Raw genomic sequence first — 24,374 nt, forward strand, 5'->3', positions numbered from 1 at the left:
GGCAAAGATCAAGAGAGACCAGGCGCAGGTTATCATGATCGCCACGGCGTGGCCTGGCCAGCATTGGTTTGGCACACTCATGAGCCTGTCAGCAGCCACTCCCTGGACGTCCGGAGGGCCTTGGCTTTTTACTTAGAACATACCAAGCCTTTCCGTAAATCAACTCAACTCTTCATTGTTACAGCTGATAGGATGAAGGGTCATCTGGTGTCCTCGCAGAAGATTTCCAATTGGATCACCTCGTGCATAAGGACCTGTTACGACCTGGCGGGGGTTCCAAAGCCCACTCGATGAGAGCTCAGGTGTCTTGGTCAGCCTTCCTGGCACACATCCCTATCCAGGACATCTGTAGAGCCACAACATGGTCCTCTGTCCACACGTTTACCACTCATGCCATCACTCAGCAGGCCAGGGACAATGCTGGGTTTGGCCGAGCTGTGTTGCAATCTACACGTCCGTGAACTCCTATCCACCTCCAGGGGTACTGCTTTGGAGTCACCTAATATGGAATGGACATGAGCAAGCACTCAAAGAAGAAAAGACAGTTACCTGTTCCATGACTGAGGTTCTTCGAGATGTATTGCTCATGTCCATTCCATGACCTGCCCTCCTTCCCCACTGTCAGAGTTTCCAGCAAGAAGGAACCGAGGGTGGGGGGAGCTTGCAGTGCCCCTTATACCGTGCCATGCGGGCGCCACTCCAGAGGGTACCAGAGCCGGTCCCCCATGGATACTGCTGAGGGAAAAACGTCTAGCACCAGTGCATGCGGCGAGCACGCACACCTAACATGGAATGGACAGAGCAACACATCTCGAAGAACACCCGCTATGGAAAAGGTAACGGTCTTTTTTGTCATTTTAGTATGACCTGGAGTAACAAAGCTTTCTCTTTTAAACAAGAAATAAATACATAACATTGTTTTAACCTGTCATCAGCAGGTGCGGTGATGAGGCTTCATTTCCATTTTTCCCTTTCAGGAACTAAATGAGCGCTGGAGATCTCTGCAGCAGATGGCAGAGGAGCGAAGCCAGCTGCTGGGCAGTGCCCATGAAGTCCAGAGATTTCACAGGTAAGGAGCACACTGCCTCAGGTACATCACATAATGTTTTAGTGGTAGTTTTTGCATGCAATTTTTGTTCTCAGTTTAACGTGAAAACATTTAATTTTAAGAGAACAAACACCAGCTCATATAGGGCCTTGTCAAATACGCATTGACGCTTTCCATCTGCTTCAGTGGAAGTTGGACCAGGTCCATGATAAGGAGCAGTTCTCTAATCTGTGGCTTGCAGTAAAATTTTAATTAAAAAATTGGCCACCTTAGTTTTATTGCTGACAGAGGCATCTTGTGGTACCAGCGTGTCACTATCCGTATGGAAGCCCAGTGTAGGATTCTGCCTTAAACCTTTATCTTCGGATCAGTGATATTCTTTAAAGGGGTTGCAATGCTCCAACCATGCTGTGCCCTTTCTCTCTCTGGAACTGCTATCATGAGCTTTCTCTTCTCTCTTCTCCATCCCTTTGCCAGCTGGCTACCACACACAGGTGCAGCTTCTCCCTTCAGTTATTTGGCACAGCTGATAGCAGGCTTCTAAACATTTTAATTTCACTGTCCACCACGTCTGTATCTCACGGCTTCTGCTTTGTCTGAACTTACTGCCACCAGCACCATTCTTACTTCTGTGGCTAAGATGCTGTCAGCTCAACAGATGCCAACATTTTGCCCCAGCCTCCTCCACATCTCTCATTAATTTCTCCTGCTACATTCATTCCTGAAAAGGAAAGTATATCTTAATCCAGGTCCAACAAGAACTCTATGTATTCCGTGTCTGCATTCACTAGAGAGAGGAGAGTTTCTCTAATGGTTACAGCACAGGAATGTGAGAATTAGGAGGTCTAGATTAGTTTCCTGGCTCTGCCAGAGATCGCCTTTGTGATCTTGAGAATTTACACTACCTCACAGGTGTAATCTGAAGCTTGATTTATTAAGTGTTGAGATTCTCAGAGGAAAGCTTATTATTGAAGGGCACTAAAAATTCTGATTTAAGTATTAGATACTTAAGACCTTATGGAAACAGGCTACCTGGAGTTTGATGAGACTCTTGCATGTCATTCATTTCAGTGTTTTTCCTTTTTCCCCAACCAGAGATGCTGATGAAACAAAGGAATGGATTGAAGAAAAGAATCAGGCATTAAATACAGACAACTACGGGCATGACCTGGCCAGTGTGCAGGCCCTGCAGCGCAAGCATGAAGGCTTTGAGAGAGATTTGGCAGCTCTTGGAGACAAGGTCAGACCAAGAGACCAGAACACATGGGTTACTTGCTTTCTGTAGCCGTAATAATGGTACTGCAAAAGAGGTTCCTGCCTTTCTTCTTACTCCTCCTTCTTTATTGCTAGGTGAACTCTTTAGGTGAGACTGCTGAACGCCTGATTCAGTCACACCCAGAGTCTGCTGAAGACCTTCAAGAAAAATGTACTGAACTGAACCAGGCCTGGAATAGCCTGGGGAAACGTGCCGACCAGCGTAAAGAGAAGCTTGGGGATTCTCATGACCTGCAACGTTTCCTCAGTGACTTCAGGTAAAAACTAAACTGATCAAATCCCTCGTCCCCACTGTTAGTTTAGTTATCAATTTAAGTACATATAGTATATGGCTTGGACTGAATATTTGTTGGAGTGGTGAAAGATAACTCATTTCCCTAATCAGACTTGCTGCAAGAAAAAACAAACAAACAATTTTTTGGTTGGTTTTATGGCTACAGGGACCTCATGTCTTGGATCAATGGAATCCGGGGGCTGGTATCCTCAGATGAACTGGCAAAGGATGTGACTGGAGCTGAGGCTTTATTGGAGAGACACCAGGTATGTGCAAGAGCCCTCAGCATTTTTCTGTAGGTGTGAACATTTGCTGTTAAAATCAGTTTTATGTACTCTGTTAGTAAACCAGTTCAACAGTGTTTTTTTGAGACTCCTCATGTATATTTCCAAGATGAGACTGATAAAATCATTTCCTCTCAGTTTAGCATTCTGTTTCTAGTTATTAAACCTCTTTTCTCCCCTTCTCCCTCCCCCCCCCAAAGGAACATCGCACTGAAATAGATGCCAGGGCTGGCACTTTCCAGGCATTTGAGCAGTTTGGGCAACAACTCTTGGCTCGTGGACACTATGCCAGCCCAGAGATCAAGGAGAAACTGGATGTTCTAGATCAAGAACGGGCGGACTTGGAGAAAGCCTGGGTCCAACGTAGAATGATGCTGGACCAGTGTCTAGAACTACAGGTACTTTGCTGCCTTTTTTTTTTTTTTTTTTTTTTTTTTTAAGTAGTATGCTTGCTTAAGGAAATTTTTATTTCACTCCCACCAGTGGACCGTACTCACTGGCTAGTCTTCTCCTACCTGTGTTCCTTCTCCTTAGCTGTTTCATCGGGACTGTGAACAAGCAGAAAACTGGATGGCTGCCCGGGAGGCTTTCCTGAACACAGAAGATAAAGGAGATTCCTTAGACAGTGTGGAGGCTCTCATCAAGAAACATGAAGACTTTGATAAAGCAATCAATGTCCAGGTGAGGGATGTATCCAAAGTGGGGGACAGTTTTTCTATTTTATTTTACATTCAGCTCTTGCAAGCTTCTTTTAAGGTCAGCAGGATATGATAGATCTGATGTTGGTGATGTGACTCTAAAGTTTAGAACCCTATAAAGATTTGTTCTAAATATTTAGCAGGTTAGAAACTGGTTACAAAGATGAGAAATGGCTACTATCACTGCAGATAAGGGGTTTGTTATTGATTGGCTATGAACAGGATGCAATAAAATAATAGGTATTTACCTAACTAGGGTAGCATGAATCACAGTACAGCAGATTTCTTGTGAAAAGACTAAGTGATTTAATGGTTTGTATTGGAAGTCCTTACACTGAAAAAAATCAGTGTTTCTCCACTTCCTCTAAATCCGGGAAGAGCCCTTTCTGATCCTGAGAGAAGTGCCTCTGTAGTTCTGGCACAGAGGCCAAAAGAATTTTCTTCTCAATGTCTGATCTGCAGGATCCCCCACTTGCTCTTAAGTGGAGTTCTGCTCATCCTGACATAGGGCTGATTTCCTTAGACTCCTATTAACAAGATACCAGCCTCCTTTCAAAAGGATGCCCTATTCTAGTTCTGACACAGTGGCTTTTTGGTTTTTTGCGGTACCTGAATCCACCCAACTTGTGTCCTTTTGTTTTGAACAGGAAGAAAAAATTGCTGCCCTGCAATCGTTTGCTGACCAGCTGATTTCTGCTGACCACTATGCTAAAGGGGTCGTTTCTAACAGACGCAATGAAGTTCTGGACAGGTTGGTGTACTAATTTCATTGTTAGATCAGCTGCGGATACCTTCTGAAAAGAAGGAAATTGTTTAGAGAAAATTTATCGCTGTTATGATGGTACATAGTCTCCTACTTCATGCCTGTTCTTATAGGTACTGGTGAGTATGAACCATATCTCTTATTATGTACAGGTGGCGTCGTTTGAAAGCTCAGATGATTGAGAAGAGATCTAAACTGGGAGAATCTCAGACCCTCCAGCAGTTCAGCCGTGATGTTGATGAAATAGAGGCTTGGATCAGTGAAAAACTCCAAACTGCAAGTGATGAATCCTATAAGGATCCCACAAACATCCAGGTGAATAATTATTTGACCAAGAAAGTCAAATGGAGTGAAAGTTTAATTCCATGTGGCATATCCTGTTGCTGATTACAGGATGTGCACAGGAAAAATTTCAATTCCGTGTTAAAGGGATAACAAATTGTTTGGAATTAATCTTCTAAAGGAGAGAAAATGTAAATAAAGCAATCATTTCATTATGGAGACATGCAATATGCATAGAGAAAGGACCAAAATAGAAGGCAGTAATTATTTTTTAATAAATATAATATCCACATAAATATGCTGCCAGAATTCACATAAATCCCTAGGCAGTTATGCTCCAGTGTAAATTTGATAAGACATCCTATCCTCTCTTCTCCCTAATGACTAGATGATAAAATAAGTATTTACCTTTTATAAATGTCTCTTATGTCCCAACCCCACTTACTGCCCTAAGATGCAGTCTTCATCTATTTTTCATTATTAAAGAAAAACTTTGTGATTTCCTCTGTTTTAATACTGATATGTGGATCAGTATGACTGCACTGAACTCTTCTCTTCTTGATCTGTTTTGTAGCTTTCCAAATTGCTGGTAAGTTTTGTAGTTTGGTTGGACTTGCCATGGTAGGTGTTTGTTCCTCTGTATAGATTATATGTGAGCACAAAGTCTGACTGTGTTCAGTGTTGCTCCATCCATTAATTCATCCAGTTTCTTTTCCATTTTCTGATATTCATTACCTCCAAACAGATGTTACCATAAGCCTCAGTGTTTTTGGGTGTTGCTTTTTTGTTTAGTTAATGCCTCTTAAACACCATTTACTTATGTATTTGTTTTGCAGATGTGTTCTGCATGATCTGTTTAATTTGTGGTGTGGTATTAGTTCTTTAAGGGGTGGCTCATAAGGAAATAGAAATATGGATTGTCATCCTCCTTTTTCAAATATTTGGCTACTGGACATGTCTTGTCCTCATTCCTGGTGGACCTAGAGCTGTGGTGATTAACCCATGGCCTTGAGATGTCAATTCCACTAATTTATGTCTGGAGTCACCCTTCCTTCAGAAATTTTATCAGTGAAAGTTGGAGACCCACAGTTTGCAGGGATAGCAGTGTGGAAGAAGTAGAGGGAAGATTGCAGAACTGAGAGTATATGTAGAAGGCTGATGGGAGTGGTAAGAATCCAAGGAGGAGAAGAATCAGAAAGAGGACAGAGCAAAGCGAAGAGTGGAGGAGTGACTAGGGTAAGGAAGTAGGGGCCCAAGTGAAGGAAGCAGTGTTTGTCTTTCTGGCCCTGGAGGCTGCACTATCTATATATTGGCAACTCAAGCAAAAATGTCGTCTGTCATTTCCCTAGGGTCTGAATTTGTTTTGGTGGTAATAGATGGACATTTTGTACTATGAGAAGCTTTTTTCATTCTCCCGCATAATGAATTTATATGCCAAGAAATGGGTGGATTTTAGCTGACGTACAGTATAATCACAGCCTTCAGCAATAGCCGTTTCCAGAATAAGCAGGCATGCAGAATTTTTCATAACAGTACTGTAGCATTTTTCTTGTTTTATTTTTACTTTAACAGTCACCTTCCCTTCCATTCTCCCTCAGGACAATGTATTTTTCCCATGTGTCCAGTGTTACTAGCATGTGGAGTTGTTACTTGTAAATACTGTTTTGTTGTTCTCGTCCCATTGTTTATGCTTATGGTGGGTGTATGCATGTATATGAAAGAAAACTGCTTATTCACTCCCTTCCTGTGGCTCCTGTTGTTCTCATGGTGCCTTCAATTTTCAGTGAAGACAAATTTCAACGAACAGCTAAGCGTTGTTTCTTAAATAGTTGAGTTGCGAACTATGTTTAATTTGACCACATAATTTAGTCATATGGTAACTCCATATCTTCTAATATGAAAGGTGTGGAGAAAAGTGCAGGTTGGGGTGGGGACTTTTCTCCTGACCCATGGGTTTGGATGGGAAAAGTCATAAACCTCTAGACCTGATTAGTGTGGAGCAGGCACCATGTTCAGGGTACGTACATACACAGTCAATCTTTTTTAGCGGTGGTGCCATGTAAACCAGAAATCCATATTTGGAGAATAGCAAAACTTAACATTAGAAATGTATTGCAGCCCCCTTTAAAATGCAGGAGATATATGCTGATATAGGAATATTAGTGTAAATGTTCAATCGCAGGGTAGACATGCTGGTTCAAAAACAGCCTAATGCTCACTTAGTAAGACTGAGAGAGCAAGTGGTGAATGTGATGTAAATGCCTAGAGAGAGATTTTGATTTTCATGATTTTACATAAGGTATTTAGTCTAATCTGGGGAAATGCTTCACACAAACTCCCTTCCTTCTAACCCTGTCTATGCAGAACATTCTTGCATTCTCTTCTCAACCCATGAGAATAATTTAGGAGCCCCATGTCCAGTCCTTAACAGCTTTGTTTTTGTTGCATTCAGAGCAAACACCAGAAACACCAGGCCTTTGAAGCTGAACTTCATGCCAATGCAGACCGGATCCGTGGAGTCATTGACATGGGGAATTCTCTCATTGATCGGGGAGCATGTGCCGGCAGTGAGGATGCAGTGAAGGTAGGGGCAGCACATATAGGATAGTTAATGACATGTAGCCTTCCACTGATTCTATAGTTACATTTTGTTAGAATGAGGAAAACCACTTTCTTTTGTAGAAGCTTTTTTTTTTTTTTTTTTTTTAAATTCCTTGTTTAACTATGCAGTATGGAGCATGAGAACTGTTTTGTCCCATTTTTGCTTGGGAATGAGTAATGTTTTCTGATTCTTCTGTCAGAATGTAAAAGTGAACTGGAGAGGCATACAATGGAGAATTTTCCTAGATCGCATGAATAACTGCATAATCTATAGTTGTAGAAGCAGCAACCAAATGTGTACAGTGTGTTCATTTGCTACATTTATTAGGGATTTTGTTTTGCTCTGAGCATTTATCTTCTCCTTTTTGTAACAGGCACGTTTAGCTGCTCTGGCTGACCAGTGGCAGTTCCTGGTGCAGAAATCAGCAGAGAAGAGTCAGAAGCTGAAGGAAGCAAACAAACAGCAGAATTTCAATACTGGAATCAAGGATTTTGACTTTTGGCTGTCAGAGGTACCTGACCACCCTGGATTGGGGATTATGCACTCTGAAGGGACTGCAGTTTCTCTGATACTGGCTCCCTTTGCTGATATGTGATGTGCTCCAAAAAAATCTCAGTTGCTGGCATGAAAAAGTTAAAACTCTCACTGCAAAAATGATTCTTTAGTACAAAATTCTTAAGAGAATAAAAAACAAGTGTTTGGGAAGTTTCATTGCTTGTGTCATTTCCTACACTGATGTTGGCAGGAAACGTGCTTGCATAAAATCTCCTGTGTCTGAGACAAGCAGGGAGACAAACTTCACAAACTTAACTTGCACTGGGGACAGTTGGAGGAGACAACCTGTCGCCTGCACAACTAAGAGCATTACACTCGCAGTTCTTAGTTAAACTGCAATATGTAATTGTATTCTTCCTTTTCCAGGTGGAGGCTCTGCTTGCATCTGAAGACTATGGAAAAGACCTGGCATCTGTAAATAACCTGCTGAAGAAACACCAACTCCTGGAAGCTGACATATCTGCCCATGAGGTAAGCACCTCCTCTGCTAACAGAGGAAGAGAAATTATAGTAATCAAAGAATGCCATAGCAACATGCTGTAAAGTTTAAACCTGTAGAAATACATTTTTTCTGTGTGTACATCATGAATATGAAGAGAAGATCCTGTGCTGATTGCGAAATTGAGATTTTCGTTCTTCATACACTCCTTGCTTATGATTCCAGGATCGCCTGAAGGACCTGAATGGCCAGGCTGACAGCTTGATGACCAGCAGCGCTTTTGACACCTCCCAGGTAAAGGACAAGCGAGACACTATTAATGGGCGCTTCCAGCGGATCAAGAGCATGGCAGCTGCCCGCCGTGCGAATCTGAATGAGTCCCACCGCTTGCATCAGTTCTTCCGGGATATGGACGATGAGGAGTCCTGGATCAAGTATGTACTTCAGAAGTTCTAGATGTAGCATTGTCTGAGGCGATGTCCATATTATAGCCATGCTATCAACAACCATATTTCAACGCAGTTGTTTAACAGTGTTCATAGCACAATTTACCATATCAGTGAGGAAAATGATGATTTCCCCAAGAACCATGTTAATCTAACTATGCCATAGACTACCTACCCACTTGTCAGGTATATGCTGTCTTGTCTATAGCGTACACGCACGCGCGCACACACCCCTTGCCCGCAGTGCTCGGGGAAGCATGCAGAAGTGCCTTCAACTCTAGTGTGGGCATGGTCTTAATGTCTACAGATATCTATGGTCAGGCTTCAGGAAGCATGTTCAATGCTAGGAAAAAATTGAGGTTTGACTATAATCTTGTGTTAAAAATCCTATGAATCCTGTGTATCTTTTAAACTCTGCCTCTGTCAATTTTAAATTTCTTTCAAAAAGGCACTTATGAGCCCGCTGAAAGCAGTTTTTAGTTTTACTATTTTGGCCTGTGATAGCAGTTAAGGAAAAACGCTTTCCAGAGATGTCCGTATGGATCCTGATACTATTGATATGACTGGTGTATAATCAAGGAAATAAGAACTGTGCTGGTTCCACTCCATCAATATGTGTAGGTTAGCCAAATAGAAATGATCAAAATTGGAGAACTATACTTATTTTCAAGCTTTAAAGGGAGAGAAGGAGTGGATATTTCTGTAGTATACATATATAAAGGGAGCGCCCTGTCCCCTCTTTGAAACTGTTCTGGTTAAAGTGATGAGAGCTGAATCCTTTTGACTAACATTTATAAGTCAGGTGCATGGCTTACTGCTTCAAAGGTGCTCATAGTGCTGGGTTGTAGGGAACATCCTCATTATTTATATTGATTTCTCTGCCTTGGATCCTCTGTATCATAAAGTAGCTGAAAGGCCATCAAATGCTAAAAACAGAGGACCCCATTAAAATCCTTTTATTTACCGCTTTAAATATATGTAATAATTTGCTGTAAACTCCAGTCCTGGAATGTGAAACATACAAAAGGAGGTAATGTTCATTCCTGTTAGAGCTGTTAAGAGTCAAGTTTTCAGTGGCAGCTGTTATATCTGTCTGGTTTGACCTTTAAAGGAACAAACTTTACTCATCCCCCTCCTCCTCCTTTTCCTCTCTGGGACTCAGGGAAAAGAAGCTGCTGGTTAGCTCAGAGGACTATGGCAGAGACCTAACTGGAGTGCAGAACCTAAGAAAGAAACACAAACGTCTGGAAGCAGAATTGGCTGCTCATGAACCTGCCATCCAGGTAAAAAAAAAAAAAAAAATAGATGAAGAGCTGTTCCATGACAGGTACTGCTGTGTTGTTTCCAACACAAACTGTGTAGGTTACAGGCAAACATTTGGATGAGGAAAATAACCAGTCATGATAGAAAGTGTAGTACTCTGTATAGTCAAGTTATAGATTTTTAACATTTATATAATCTGGATCACAATCAATTACAAACATCACTGGTTTAGATCTGTGCATCCTGAGATGTTTCTGCAGATCACAAAGGAAATCAGACTTCTTTATGCTCCTGAAGAAGGGTGTGACTAAGCAAAGATATGGAGTATTTTAAATTAAAGTGGCAGGAAGTTCCTTCCTCTTCAAACAGTAACACTCCTCACCTTGATTCTAAATCCACAAAAAACACATGAACTGGAGGAAAGAAGAAAAAGGGTATGTTTGTGAAAGAAAATGACCCAAAACTGAGGAGTTGTAGGGAGTGCAGGTAAATCATGAGGAGAAAGCATCATTGCTGCTGAAAATTGAAAACACTGAGAAGACAGATGTGTGCTTTGTCTGCTTCACAGGGCTTGTCAGACACTGGTAAGAAACTGTCAGATGATAACACGATTGGAAAGGAGGAGATACAGCAGAGACTAGCTCAGTTTGTAGACCACTGGAAGGAGTTAAAGCAGTTGGCAGCAGCTCGGTGAGTGAGAATCATTTTTCTACACCAGGAACTATGAATGAAACATATAGGGACAAGTAGCAGCCAAATCTTGCAATCTTTGATTCAGGTCATCAACAATATCAATGCAATAAATGCTAATACTGCATTCTGCTGAGGCCGTGCCTGAGGGGACAGGTAAAAAGGGGTTCATTCGTAAATGCTGATCAGTACTAACTTCAATTTTGTCTTTTCCTTTAGTTGAACACAATCTAAACTTTGGGGGGCATTTATTCCTTCTTCATTTGGAGGCTAGAGGCTTGACATTGTTGTTCCCACCATGCTGTGCTCTTCTGAATAGAGACCATGGGGGAGGAAATACATAATTTCTGGAAATGTAAGGACTGTGAAATGGCCTGGTGAATTACATAGTAGATTTAGGGTAGATCTAGAGCTGGCAGTGTCACAGTGGGGTCATTTTCAGCTTCTGGAGGAAAGAGGTTAGTGTAAAATGATCACATTTTAGGGTTGATGGCAGTGAGCAGGCCGTCCTTTCACCTGTCTTGACCTCCAGTGCACCTACATTTAGTAGTTATTCTGCTTCCACATCATAATTGAATGTACAGAATGCAACCTGTGATTTCCTTCCACCACTTCCTCTCATTCCTCTTACAGTGGTCAACGTCTAGAGGAGTCTCTGGAGTATCAGCAGTTTGTAGCAAATGTGGAAGAGGAGGAAGCCTGGATCAATGAGAAAATGACCCTGGTAGCCAGTGAGGATTATGGAGACACACTTGCTGCTATCCAAGTAAGCAAAAGCTGTACTGTTCTGGTTCTCTCCTTACCAGCTATTTATAACATGTAATGGTTAGAATTTAAAATACCCTTTTGTTATTTTTCAAGTCAGACATTTTGTTCATTTTAAAGAAGTATAAAATATTGATGATCCTTCTATAAAAATGATTCAAAAGATTTTTCTCTGGTATTTAGAAGGATCTTGTGGGTTTGGGCCTTTGGTAGGCAGCTCTAATTAAAGCAGACTGCTTTTATTTGTTCTGGAGGACTGGACTGATGCAAAGCAACCCCAGAATTGTGTAAAAATGGTTTAAATGTTTTTTTAATCCCACTTCTGAGTTGCAAAGAAGAAGAGTCTCAGCAGCAGCAAGAAGCAACAGAATCTTTCTAATCCATCTTTTTTTTGCTTAACTTAAATATTGTCCATGTGCTTACAATTAAGCATGTGTGTGTTTGCAGGATCTAAATGCTTTCCAGGTAAATTAGATCTGCATGGTGAGGTCTCTAGTGGACTTCATAGAGAAGACCTTATCTCTCCTTGGATAAAGGTGAAAGAAAACTAACTTAACATTATATTTAAGGACTATATCCAGGACTATACCCAACCATTATTCCTCCCTCACACACCCCAAAAAATAGCCAGAATGTATATTAGCTAAAACTAACTAACTAGTTGTAATGGTGAGTATTGAACTGATTGATGTGTTGCAGGCCTACTATCATCATGTTTTGTTTTGCTTTCTTTTCATCCTTGTTTTATAAGCAGTCATCTTGAGAAGTAAAATTATGTAGTAAAGTGACTTGTGAACATGCTTTCCCTGCAGGGCTTGCTGAAAAAGCATGAAGCATTTGAAACTGACTTCACTGTCCACAAGGACAGAGTGAATGATGTTTGTGCTAATGGAGAGGACCTCATTAAGAAGGTGAGTGTAACCTGGTAAGAAGAATGCCTTGAACGTTCTTTAAAGTGTCAGCATGTCAAAATGGATTCACTGTTCTCTTAACACTGAGCTGCAAGTATGTTTAAAAAATGAAAACTAAACACCATCTACACATCATGCTCTCTATAGCCACAATAACAGGGCATTTGGCATATAATTGATTTTAAATACTTTAGAGACAGCAGCATGGTGGACTGTTAACAGAAGCTCCTTCGTTTTAATTCTGGCTCTGTTGCTGATTTGTTGGATGTCTTGGGCAAGTCGCTTAATTTCTCTTTCCCACAGACAGCCATCCCAATTGATTCTTACATATGGGTCTGTGCTAGACCAGACCAAGAATTCTTGTCTTTTATGCTTAGAGCCTCTGACATACCCATTTGTGTACCATGATACCTTTTCCCATTATCTTTAACACTTCTCATCTAGTCAGTAAGATCTTTGTGAAACATAAATTGAATTGGAATTTTCTCCGAAAGACCTAAAACAACTGTTATCCATCCCATGCTTTTGTTTTCTATCTGTATATTCACTTCCCAGAAAGCCTTAATAGTCTAGCAATACAGGGGGAAAAACAGGAGTAAATTGTTTGCATTCCTGATTTCTCTCACATTTGGGGCACATACTAAGGTAGAATGAGGCCATCTTCTTCACCAAATGGAGAATCCCTAAATGTGAATCGAGGTGGTTTGTTCCCATGTTGTTAGAGCTAGTGGGCTGCCTTGTGAGTTATTGTGCAGGATTTATTGTATTAGTCATGAGCTAATGTTTCTTGTTTGAGATTGTCAGAGCAACCTAAGGGGAGCTAGGCACCAAACTCAGAATGGGATTTGAGCAGCTAACTCCCTTCAGTTCTTTTGAGAACACTAGTCTTAATTGCTTCTGTTGTCCTCAGCTTTGGTATCCATTTTAGGAATTCCCATAAGTATCCCAAGGAGTCCCTCAGATGCCTACATGTTTTAAGTGTATTTCTTCCTAATTTGGTGAACAGGACTAAATTTCCTCCAGTGGTGTGTGGAAGATGATTAAATCACGTGGGTACTAAACTGTTTTCTCCTATTCCACAGAACAATCATCATGAGGAGAACATAACTGCAAAGATAAAAGGCCTGAGGGGCAAAGTGTCAGATCTGGAGAAGGCGGCTGCTCAAAGGAAGGCCAAACTAGATGAGAACTCTGCCTTCCTCCAGTTCAACTGGAAAGCCGATGTAGTAGAGTCTTGGATAGGTATGTGCTGCATTGAAACATATGTGCACTGACAAAGCAGGTGACTGAAAACATTATAGCCCTTCTTGAATGGAGAATGGTTTCTGACTAACCTTGTTTTACTAAGCGGATGTGAGTGGTAGTCTGAGCCATTGATTTGCTGAGCAGTGATATCCCTTCCCCAAATTTAGGAAGAAGGAATGTGGGTGTTTATATTTAGTCTCTACTTCATTATCCAGGTGAGAAGGAAAACAGTCTGAAGACAGATGATTATGGACGGGATCTCTCCTCTGTGCAAACACTCCTCACCAAACAGGTCAGTACAAGGTGCTTTGAGCCAGAGAAGCAATGGAGCTTTAATGCTCATCAGGCAGATGAATATCGGAGGGCCTGCCATTTATTTTTGCATTTACCTAAAACAATGTCTACATCATCCATAAATATAGTTAATCTACATTAGTCTCTTCCTTTTTAATGCTGCAGGAAACTTTTGACGCTGGTCTCCAGGCTTTCCAGCAGGAAGGAATTGCAAACATCACTGCACTGAAAGATCAGTTGCTGGCAGCCAAACACATCCAGTCAAAGGCCATTGAGGTCCGGCATGCTTCTTTGATGAAACGCTGGAATCAGCTGCTGGCTAATTCAGCTGCTAGGAAGAAGAAACTCCTGGAGGCCCAGGAGCACTTCAGAAAGGTGAGAACACAGACCTTGGAACGCTATAAAGCTTGACAGTCGTGCACAGCATTGATTTAAAATCTTGATATGCAAGCTGTGTAAAAACATACACAAAACACCATACACTAAACACTTTCTCGTGAGAAGCATTCATGGAAAAGGTATTGACAGTGGAGTTGTTTTAAAGAACTAGCCTTCTACGTCGTGTGCAACTTGTATATCATAATTGTAGTTATTTAACTAACATACAATTTGTTGAGGACAGATTTTCTGCTATGTTTTATTTTTGAGAAAACACTTAGATAGGGATGCAGTATTGTTAAGTGGTCACTGCAAGGGGCCTGGGAGTCTAGAGTTCTGGGTTCCAGTCCAAACTCTGCTACTGGCTATGTGTTCTTGAACAAATTACTTCCTCCTTTATGTTGTTAATAGGTGCTACTGTAAAGTAAATTATTAACGGCCCTGATCAGGATCAGGGCCTAGTATTAGGTACTGTACAAACACAAAGTATGACAGTCCCTGCCCTGAAGAGCTTACAGTCCAAATATACAAGACAGACTACACACACAAACACAATTCCCAAATGCAAAACTTAGATTAAAATTTTGTTTCCTAGTTCCCCTGACCTCTCCCAACTGTCCTTTTACAGCTTGCCTAGCCAACATGCTCTACCGTTGCTGTCCCCAAAGTGCCCCTCCCTTCAACATTTCCACCACTGAAAAATAGCCCCTTTCTCTAGACAGAAGTGAGCAGGGACCTGCTGACTTGCAGTTGTGTCTGGGGTTTTTTAAAGGAAGTTCTCTAAGATGGTTCCCAAGCCTCAAAATGTATTGCTGTCTCCCCAGCTGCCACTAAGAGGCCAGAGACAGCTTTTGCTTCCTGGAAAGGTCTGGCCTTGCCCCTAAGAGCTGTGGGTGAGGATGAGATGGGCCTCTTAGGCTGTGTCTTAGGGGAGATGTCATGGGGAGGAATAGTACTATCCCCATTTTACAGATAGTGCTTATGGTTAGTTCTCTGCCTTGCAAGAAAGGAGCAACAGGTGCAAATTATATATTATTTATTGCATGTTCTTAATACCAGATCCTCCTGCTTGAATACATTCTATTTGTGTTATTGCCTAAGTAAACACCTAGATTGTCTTCTCTCTCTGAGGTTGAGGATCTGTTCCTGACTTTTGCAAAGAAGGCATCTGCCTTTAACAGTTGGTTTGAGAATGCAGAGGAGGACTTGACTGACCCTGTGCGGTGTAACTCACTGGAGGAGATCAAGGCACTGCGAGAGGCTCATGATGCTTTCCGCTCCTCACTAAGTTCCGCCCAGGCTGACTTCAACCAGCTAGCTGAGCTGGATCGCCAGATCAAGAGTTTCCGTGTAGCCTCCAACCCATATACTTGGTTCACTATGGAGGCTCTTGAAGAGACCTGGAGGAACCTGCAGAAGATCATCAAGGTAAATTGGAACAAGTCTCTTCCCATTGCCACTCTGCCTCTGAATTCTTCCTTGGACACCGTCTATCCAGATAATCAGTGCTCTTATTCAGCAATAAAACATTACAAATGGAAACACCTTCATCTGGTAGCACAGAAATGTTTCTGAAAGGAATTCTGTGGGACTAGCACCTCCCAAAATCCTCCGTTCTCCATATATTTGGGTTGCTACTTCATGACCCTCCCCCTCCCATTCCATTCTTCCTGAAAGACCCCAAAAACAAATAACGATCTCCCATTTGTAGCTATGATACTCTGTTCCTTATGACCTGTCTTGTTACAGTATTATGATTGCAAGGCTCACTTCAATGCTGATTCTCAAGACTTCTGTAGGAATATTGATGATCATAGTTATAGACTAGTGGAGCAGTCAGGCAAGAGACCCTACAGGCCCTCAGTCTTGGGCTGAGCTCCAGATCTCACTGCTGCGCTGGCTTGGTTTCTGTATTTCAGTGCATGATAAAGGTGCCATGTTCTTTCTCAGTGTAAAATGACTTCCCTGTTTCTCAGGAACGTGAGTTAGAGCTGCAGAAGGAGCAGCGAAGACAGGAGGAAAATGACAAATTGCGCCAGGAGTTTGCTCAGCATGCTAATGCTTTCCACCAGTGGATTCAGGAGACCAGGTACAGTCTGTCTTAACAGAGGAGCTGGCCTTAGGGAATTTCCCAAAGAGAATCATTTGTGTCCCATTGAGAAGGGATTGTTAATTATTCTTCACATTGTGCATCTTATCCATACTTCCTTTTGTGATCAATTGGGTTTTAGGTGTCTGCTGCTAAGAGGCAGAATTGCTGAGTGCAAGATCACCTTCTGAGTTCAAGAGTTGGGGCTGGAGCGACAGCTAATGGGGTCTCTGATTCAATACTATTTTTAAAAATGTGTCTGCTCCTGAATTCACTTCCCCAGGGTAATTCTATATACAGACATGCCCTAATGGTTATCTGGTAGCTCCAGAGCTGGACTCATAGTGCAAGGAGAATACTAAATACCGAGAACAGAACTGAAGAATATGCCAATACTGTCTTTATTACCTACTCTGTATTATGATAGAAATTAGAAAGGGGAAAATTCTGTTATCCTGTGTCTAACCATAAGATTATTCCCTAAGGTGTTTTGTATAGTCCAGGTTTAAATGTTCCAGGGAGGGGGTATCCACTACTTCTCTAAAGAGACTACTCCACAGTCTTTAGGATCACTTTGCAAGCTCCTATCCAATGTACTAGTAATACCTATGATTAGGGAGAGGCAGCAAGGGTCAACAGCCTCTCTAGAAATGAAAAATAATTTCAGTGTTTCAGAATTGCAAGGAGATCAATACGATATTTTTACAGCACAACTGTGTCTGATTTAAGCATACTCTCATACACCACCATCAAATGTCGTCAATTCTAGTAAGTGTGGGCTCTGGTACAGAAGAGGTGAATTAAGCTGAGGGTGCTTTTCATGTAATCCTTTGATAGTAAATCTTTCTGCATTTATAGAAAATCATCACTTAGATGGTTTTGCAAAAAGTCTGAAGTATAAATATGGTTTTAATTTGTTAACCTATGTTTCCCCCCCCCCCCCACCTCTCTCTCTGTCCTGCTGCCTGATACTTGGACCCTCCTACTCTACAGAACGTATCTGCTAGATGGGTTAGTATTGAATTTTGTTTCCCAAAAGCTTGACGTCGGATCCTCTCCTGTCTTGTGTGCTTTCTCCTGTCATTGCTTTGCTTGTGAAAGTTGTATTAAAGGTCATTCTATTTGGACAATGCAAGCCATGCCTGGGATGTGCATGAGATACTTACCCATTTCCCCCTTCTCCCTCCCCCCCGCAAGAATGCCACACACAGAGAGTCACAGGTAACAGGACATTGATATGGATAAATATAAACATGTAGGAAGGAATACCATTTTTCCTGGTTCAGAGTAGAAAATAAAGAGTTAATAGACACTCTGTGTGACCAGTTAACTTTCACTGGTCAGCTTATAAGGATGTGCAAGGTGTGATGCTCTTTATTGGGTGTGCTTCCACATCTCAGATTATCTGTAGCCTTTTGTCCTCACTAGCCAGCATTCTCAATTTCCCAGCAGTCAGAAGCACACTTGGTAAAATAAGAACATATTCCGATAATGCTCTCAGAACATTTAAAACTGAAGGGCTTTGACTGGGTATTGCTATAATCAATCTTGTAAAAAGAGTAAAATAAAGGAATGGAATAGCCCAGGCTTGCACATCATGGGTATTCAGCAGAATGTCCTGTTCGTAGACTCCTATTAAAGGTTGTCACTAATTAGTATCACTACAGTTTTTTTTAAAAAATCATATTCTTTAATCACAGTTCCATGTGTAATTCAGTTATGTGGCTACCTAGTTGTCCTTTTTGATTCTGTTGCATAACTGTGCTCCAGAAGATAAGCTTTAACTATTTAAAAAAAAAAAAAAAAAGTCTGTAGGCTTTAGGATTGCAAAGAAAACCTAAACCAATGCACTCTGCTGAAAACCTGAAGTGTAAAATACCCATTCATCTCAATGGTGTTTTAACTGAAGCTTACTGTCAAGATAACTATTTCATTGCTTGTGCCTTTTCTACTAAAATGAGGTTGACAAATCTCTCATTGTTGGGCACAGTGGCAGTTAGTGGGATAGCTAGTTGCTGAGGTATGAAATAGGGAATTCAACTCCATACTTAGTTACTTTTGCCCAAAAGAGGGAAGGAAGGAGAGAGATCCCCTCCCCACCATCAAAAATCTTAACTGTCTTCTGGTTGCAAACCCCAAATTGACTCCAGTGACTTCCTGGATGCCAAAACAGCTTGTTGTCCCCGACTCAGCTGCCAAAACCTCCAGCTTTTCCATGCAATTACACACTTTCAGTATTAAAAAAAAAAAATCTACAGTACAATGAACACTTTAAATTTGGGTGCAGTGTAAAATGTATTTAATATTAAAATAATTAAGGAATCCTATACAAAGGAGAGGGGGTCACAGCTTGGGAGGTTGCCCTGGCCTCTATACATTGTCTAGTGTGCTACTTAGAATAGAGGGCCTTTGTTCATGTTTTGTGGGTTTATCTCTGGTAACTTTTTATTTGCTCTGTAGTGACAAGAATCTCTGGTCTCACAGTATCTCCCCTCAGATAAGAGGGAGAGCACCTGAGCTTTTGCAGTTGTAGCTTGGTGGAACCCAATAGATTTTGCTGGTATGAGTGCTGGATTCTTTGCTGTTTTTAAAAAGTAGTGTTGTAGATGAGTTCTGGTGTCCCAGAAAATACTAATGGAGAGGGGGAGACATTTACTAAATAAAGTGGGTTAGTGCTCACAATTGCCATGCTCCAACTCTATTGTCTAACTGATTATTAGAAATGCAGAGGGAAGTTAATCTTTAGCAAAACTCTGAGAGGATTAAAACTGTAGTTAATTAGAATGGGCATTGTCTGTGTTCATTCATTCTCCCCTAGAGGGCATATAACCATGTATAGTAGATTCCGCTTATTAGCAAACCTTCAGTTGCCAGCAAAAATTTGCCATTATCCAGGCGTTGCTAATAAGCAGAGGCATGTTTTGCAAGGCTGCAGCCAGGGGAAAAAGTGCTGGGACAGGGCAGGAGTAGGGACTGCAGCCCAAATGCCAGGGCTTTCAGATTCTGCAGGGATGCTCGGGGCCCATAAAGCTACACTGTATCTCTTCTTGCATTCTGGGGTTGGGGCTCAGTCCCCAGTGCTTCCTTTCCAGAGTGCAGCCGCTTCGCACAGCGCAGCACAGGGAGAAAGTACCATGCAGTTCCAGCATCCAGGCTGAAGCTTTTTTTCCTGTTACTGCACTGCCCACAGCCTCCTCTCCCAGCCTGAAACCACTTACCTCCTGAGTGGTCCCTGTGCGCAAGCAGATTGTGGGGCCAGAGCCCCTGAAGGAAGCATGGGGATGTGCTGAGGAATAGCTCTAAGCAGGTTTGTGGGGATGCAGTTAAGGAAGGAATGTCCTAGCACTTACTACCTAGGCTGTAGACCTGCCCATAGCTGCCCATAGCTAGTGCTCAGCATGTCCCACTACTCCCTTCTCTGGCTGCAGCCTCATGGTCCTGTCTGTAGCTGGGGCCTTTCTTCCAAAAAATGTTGTTAAGCAGTCTGCCAGTGGCAAAATATGAATCCCATTAACACTGAACTCAGTGGGATGGGATTGGTTCCCCCGAAAGGGTTGCTGTTAATATCGGAGTTGCTATTAAGCAGAATGTCCTGTACGTAGAACTTTCATGGTCAACATCGTTGTCCTACTGTCTCATCTATCAGCATACAGCAGCCATATTTGCACATTGATACTGTTTTTAAATGAAGTTGGTAGCTCAAAATTAACTTAGAGATTCTGTTCTGTTCACCTCAGCAACGCTTTTTAATAGATATTAAAATAATTAGATTTCTTTTGGGTACGCAACCAGCATCTGCCATTGAGTCTGGTACTTCATGAAGTAATTTGCTTGTTTGCTATTTCTCTGTGAGGTGGTGCTGGCTTAGAGTTTTGATCTCTTGCTGTGCTCTTGTGGTGGTCTGTTCTTTCCTCTGTCTTGCCCGGTTTCTTTTTGGAATTCATTTGGTTTCTTTTCTTTGAATAGCATAGCATATCGTCGTGTCATTCGTGTCTATCAGTATGAAGTTGGGGATGATCTGTCTGGAAGGTTTTTCCTCTTATTTTCTTACCTCACTGTGATTTTAAAATGCACTCTTAATTGCAAAGGTTCGCGTTCTTTCCAACTAACTTTCACTGCTGTGAGATGCTTGGGGGTTGTTTCCCTGTTGATTCACAGCTTCCTGCCCAAGGTTTTGGGCCTGTGCTTCATTCTCTTTAAACACGCTTTGATTCTGAGCTTTAACCCTCTGTGGTGAGAGATACCCAGATGTTTGGCGTATTTTCATTGCTACACAGTGATACAGCACTTGAAAACCCTTCCCAAGAAGTTTAAAAGACGTTTGGGAGGAAAGGATCTGGTGGGGGCGAGGGAAGACAATCTTAGCACCAGGAATTTAAATTCCCCCGGGGGCACAAACACAGCACATCTGCACAATATCCAACTTGCTGTTCGTACACAAGTCATCTGCTGTAAACTTTCACTTTAAATGTTACAGGACAGAGGCTCTAAAAACTGCTGCCTTAATATTGCTTAAAATTGAACAAACAAAAACAAATTCAGAAACTTTATGCAGCTAGTACCTGTGAAAAAAATCATGGAGATCATAACTGCAAAAGGTGGCTTTTATGAACCAGTGTTTGGACTGATGTTTGGGGCCCCTTGTTGGCATGCCAAGAATGCCTCTGTGTGAAACATTTTAAAAATGGACTTACAATCGTGACTACTATCAATTTCAAAATTCAAATGACTATCAATGGCTGTGTCATAATGGCTCTGAACATTAGGATTGTAGAAGTGCTCATCTGTGAGGTATCAGTCTGAGAATACAGAAAGCAACATTCACCCAGGCGTAATAAAGTAATGGAGTTTTTCTGTTTTGCAAGGGTGATTGTCTTACATCAAGGTTGGCTTTACATTAAGCCAGTAGTTCAAGTTTTTCACACTTGCTTTCTGTGTAAAGCCTCTCTCGCACTCCTGTCTCATTGGCAAACAAAACCTGGCTCTAGTGAATCACTTGTAGTTTGTGTGTGTGTTGGGCACAGTTTGGGATGGGAAAGGCATTTGCACTGGGTTTCTAATTTCACTAGGTACAGTAAGAAGGTGAGTGCTTTGGATTTAGCATGAAGTGTTTCCAGTAGCTCCTTTATCACAGCCTGTGAAACTGGGCTTGAAATTAACTATATAAAGAAATTACATGCAGCAGGTTCTAAAAGCCTCTTGTTTTATATAGGGTCAGTCTGAATTTAAAAGCTTATGGCCAGAAGCTTGACAGAAAAAGTTTTGTTTATAAAGTTTATGGAAAAATTATTTTACCCTAAAAGGATGGTGTTAATTTCAAGCCCCCCCCACCCCCCGCCCCCTTTGTCATATGTGGAGAGTGCCTGTCCCTCACTGTGGTTCTGTTTAGGTCCTGTATGGTGGAGGAATCAGGAACCCTGGAATCACAGCTGGAAGCTACTAAAGTAAGCATACCTCACCTGTTAAAACTTCTGTTTCCTGTTGATGTTCAGGAATGAGGGGGGAGGGAGAATGCGTTTAATGACTGATATGTAGGTCTTTAATTGATTCATACATTTTGAAGGCCAGCAGACACTATTATGATTATCTAATCTAACCTGCATTGCACAAGCCAAAGGAAAATCCTCGATTAGTTCCCCCTTGTATAGTATTTCTAAGTAAGCCTGTCTGGGCAGAGGAGACTGTATTGGAAACCTTTCCTTGCTATCCTCTACACTCTGTTTTGAAATTTAGGCTGTAGATGCTGTGAGGTTTCTTGTGATATTTACAGGCAAAATCAGCTTTCCTGGAACACTGGCCAATCTTACAAATCTATCTGTCAGATGTGATGAAGCTCCCTTGTCTAGTGTTACAAAATATGTCACTATATACAACTTCACCATAGCTTCCTCCCCCCACTTCTTTGATGTTATGAGCCTGTGTTCTAACTCAGTCAGTAAAATGTTGGTACGCTGATATGTTTGCTCCATTCTGTTTTCTTTCCCAACAGCGTAAGCACCAGGAGATTCGGGCAATGAGAAGTCAACTAAAGAAGATTGAGGACCTTGGAGCAGCTATGGAAGAAGCACTTATTTTGGACAACAAATATACAGAGCACAGCACTGTAGGGCTGGCACAGCAGTGGGACCAGCTTGACCAACTAGGGATGAGGATGCAGCACAACCTGGAACAGCAAATACAAGCTAGGTACAGTGTTCGTTCATTTGGGAAGATAAACCACATTCACCATTTCAGGGGATAAGTGGGTTAGGGAGAGACTGTCTAAAAACCAGTACAAATCAAGCACAGTTCAGGTAGGATAAACCTCTTCCACTTACTGTTTTGTGTTCTGAGTAGTGTGTATTAGTATGTTCATTTTTTAAGGTAGACTGCAATTTGAGAAATAGTTCTGGTTACAGCTAGCCTTGGTGATTTTAGTGAAATGAGTGGCAATTGAACCAGGTGCATGCTGTCTCCCCTAAAAGGGATGGCAGACAGAAAACCAAACAGCCTGAAATGAACCTGGTGTTTGATTAGCCTCTGACCTACTACTGCAAGTTCATGATCAGTTCACTAGCTTTGCTTCTTCCTTTTTAGAAACACAACTGGAGTCACTGAGGAGGCTCTGAAGGAGTTCAGCATGATGTTCAAGTAAGTATGCATGTTCTCAGCAACCTGGAAAAGTGGTCATAAACGAATTCTTTAGATCCTTGACATGTAGATGATTGCTACACAAAAATTGATGGTCCAGATTCTCAGCTGCACATAGTTTTCACTGTTCGCAACTCCCTGATTCTTTAGCCAGTTCTGAGCCAGGCTGCTATAAACTCTGCCAGCTGGCAATAACTGGAATAATTACTCACTAAGGGTATGTGGCCAGTTAATGATCTTTCTGAAGCACTCCAGAGAATCTATGTGCTGGCTGTATTAAATAGGAAGGTACTTATTCACTGCAAATAGCATGTTCAGAACATCAGGCTAAAGTGTTGCTCCAGTTTTCCCAGTTATCTTAAGATTCATATTTTCTATTCTAGACACTTTGACAAAGATAAATCTGGTCGTCTGAATCACCAAGAGTTTAAGTCTTGCTTACGTTCTCTGGGCTATGACCTCCCTATGGTTGAGGAAGGAGAACCAGATCCAGAGTTTGAAGCGATTCTCGACACCGTAGATCCCAACAGGTATGCAGACAGAAGAAAACCTATATAAATTGTTCTACTGCTAAATGTTCTGTTTTCACTTTCAAAGTCTGTTGCAGCATCTCTATATTTTTCAAATTATTCCTTTTTATAGTTCGAGCAAAAAGGGCCATTAAATCTCACCTAGTAACTGGTGTCTGAGAAATTCTTCACATGTAGATATGCTTTAGTCAATCTAGAGCCCAGGGCTTTTCATGAGATATTTACAATATTCCTTATCTTACTTCCTAGACCTGCATTAAATTAAGAAGGATAGACCTGCCTGTTTCGATGGGCTTGAGAGCTCAATAGCATCTAGTAGTAGTGTTCTGAAGCAGGTCTGTTTACATGCGGTGTGTGTTTTATTGGCAGGGATGGACATGTCTCACTGCAGGAATACATGGCATTTATGATCAGCAGGGAAACTGAGAATGTGAAATCCAGTGAGGAAATAGAAAGTGCTTTCCGTGCTCTTAGTTCAGAGGGCAAGCCCTATGTGACCAAGGAGGAGCTATACCAAGTAAGTCTCAGTTGTGCAACCCCATCTTAGGAAAGACAGTAGCAACTCTAGTTGTTCTGAGCTATTGCACTGTTTTACAAAGCTGACATAGATCTACAACTGTTAAATTCCCAAACACCAAAACATCTTTTCCCTGCTACTGAAATATTTTATTGACACAACTAAAGCTGTCTGTAAGTTTGTTTGATCCTTTAATGAGAGTACACCAGTGCTTTACACTATCAGTAAGAAGCCAGATTACTACTTTCCCAGTTGCATTGAAACTCTAGATTTTTCTTTCTGGACCTCTCAAGGCCTATAGTCACCAAGTAACAAGTTTTCCATTCTGGATCCTGACAGTAGGAGAGAGATAACTAACTTCTCAGCAGGAGCCACAACTCATGAATTCCAGTCCTA

At 41.6% G+C, this 24,374-nt stretch overlaps 1 protein-coding gene across 7 annotated transcripts in view; it reads left to right on the forward strand.

The window, feature by feature from the left end:
• The window catches only part of SPTAN1 (spectrin alpha, non-erythrocytic 1), a 72,534-nt gene that overhangs the window by 47,701 nt on the left and 459 nt on the right, over nucleotides 1-24,374 (forward strand). For 3 of the 7 annotated variants that reach the window (XM_073314425.1, XM_073314427.1, XM_073314428.1), the window contains 28 exons: nucleotides 978-1,069; nucleotides 2,144-2,288; nucleotides 2,399-2,580; nucleotides 2,764-2,863; nucleotides 3,082-3,279; nucleotides 3,416-3,562; nucleotides 4,227-4,330; nucleotides 4,495-4,657; nucleotides 5,199-5,213; nucleotides 7,077-7,208; nucleotides 7,600-7,737; nucleotides 8,148-8,252; nucleotides 8,446-8,654; nucleotides 9,829-9,949; nucleotides 10,498-10,619; nucleotides 11,253-11,385; nucleotides 12,197-12,295; nucleotides 13,378-13,537; nucleotides 13,756-13,832; nucleotides 14,000-14,209; nucleotides 15,344-15,640; nucleotides 16,189-16,301; nucleotides 17,295-17,312; nucleotides 21,691-21,745; nucleotides 22,291-22,487; nucleotides 22,878-22,931; nucleotides 23,315-23,461; nucleotides 23,831-23,978. In XM_073314425.1, coding sequence (XP_073170526.1) covers nucleotides 978-1,069; nucleotides 2,144-2,288; nucleotides 2,399-2,580; nucleotides 2,764-2,863; nucleotides 3,082-3,279; nucleotides 3,416-3,562; nucleotides 4,227-4,330; nucleotides 4,495-4,657; nucleotides 5,199-5,213; nucleotides 7,077-7,208; nucleotides 7,600-7,737; nucleotides 8,148-8,252; nucleotides 8,446-8,654; nucleotides 9,829-9,949; nucleotides 10,498-10,619; nucleotides 11,253-11,385; nucleotides 12,197-12,295; nucleotides 13,378-13,537; nucleotides 13,756-13,832; nucleotides 14,000-14,209; nucleotides 15,344-15,640; nucleotides 16,189-16,301; nucleotides 17,295-17,312; nucleotides 21,691-21,745; nucleotides 22,291-22,487; nucleotides 22,878-22,931; nucleotides 23,315-23,461; nucleotides 23,831-23,978 — 3,681 coding nt within the window. Of the gene's footprint in view, nucleotides 1-977; nucleotides 1,070-2,143; nucleotides 2,289-2,398; nucleotides 2,581-2,763; nucleotides 2,864-3,081; nucleotides 3,280-3,415; nucleotides 3,563-4,226; nucleotides 4,331-4,494; nucleotides 4,658-5,198; nucleotides 5,214-7,076; nucleotides 7,209-7,599; nucleotides 7,738-8,147; nucleotides 8,253-8,445; nucleotides 8,655-9,828; nucleotides 9,950-10,497; nucleotides 10,620-11,252; nucleotides 11,386-12,196; nucleotides 12,296-13,377; nucleotides 13,538-13,755; nucleotides 13,833-13,999; nucleotides 14,210-15,343; nucleotides 15,641-16,188; nucleotides 16,302-17,294; nucleotides 17,313-20,267; nucleotides 20,860-21,690; nucleotides 21,746-22,290; nucleotides 22,488-22,877; nucleotides 22,932-23,314; nucleotides 23,462-23,830; nucleotides 23,979-24,374 lie in introns of those variants that run through there. The other 4 variants (XM_073314426.1, XM_073314429.1, XM_073314432.1 and 1 more) reach the window with 3 other exon arrangements.

The sequence above is a fragment of the Lepidochelys kempii genome, chromosome 16 (genome assembly GCF_965140265.1).
Source record: "Lepidochelys kempii isolate rLepKem1 chromosome 16, rLepKem1.hap2, whole genome shotgun sequence".
Classification (NCBI taxonomy): domain Eukaryota; kingdom Metazoa; phylum Chordata; order Testudines; family Cheloniidae; genus Lepidochelys; species Lepidochelys kempii.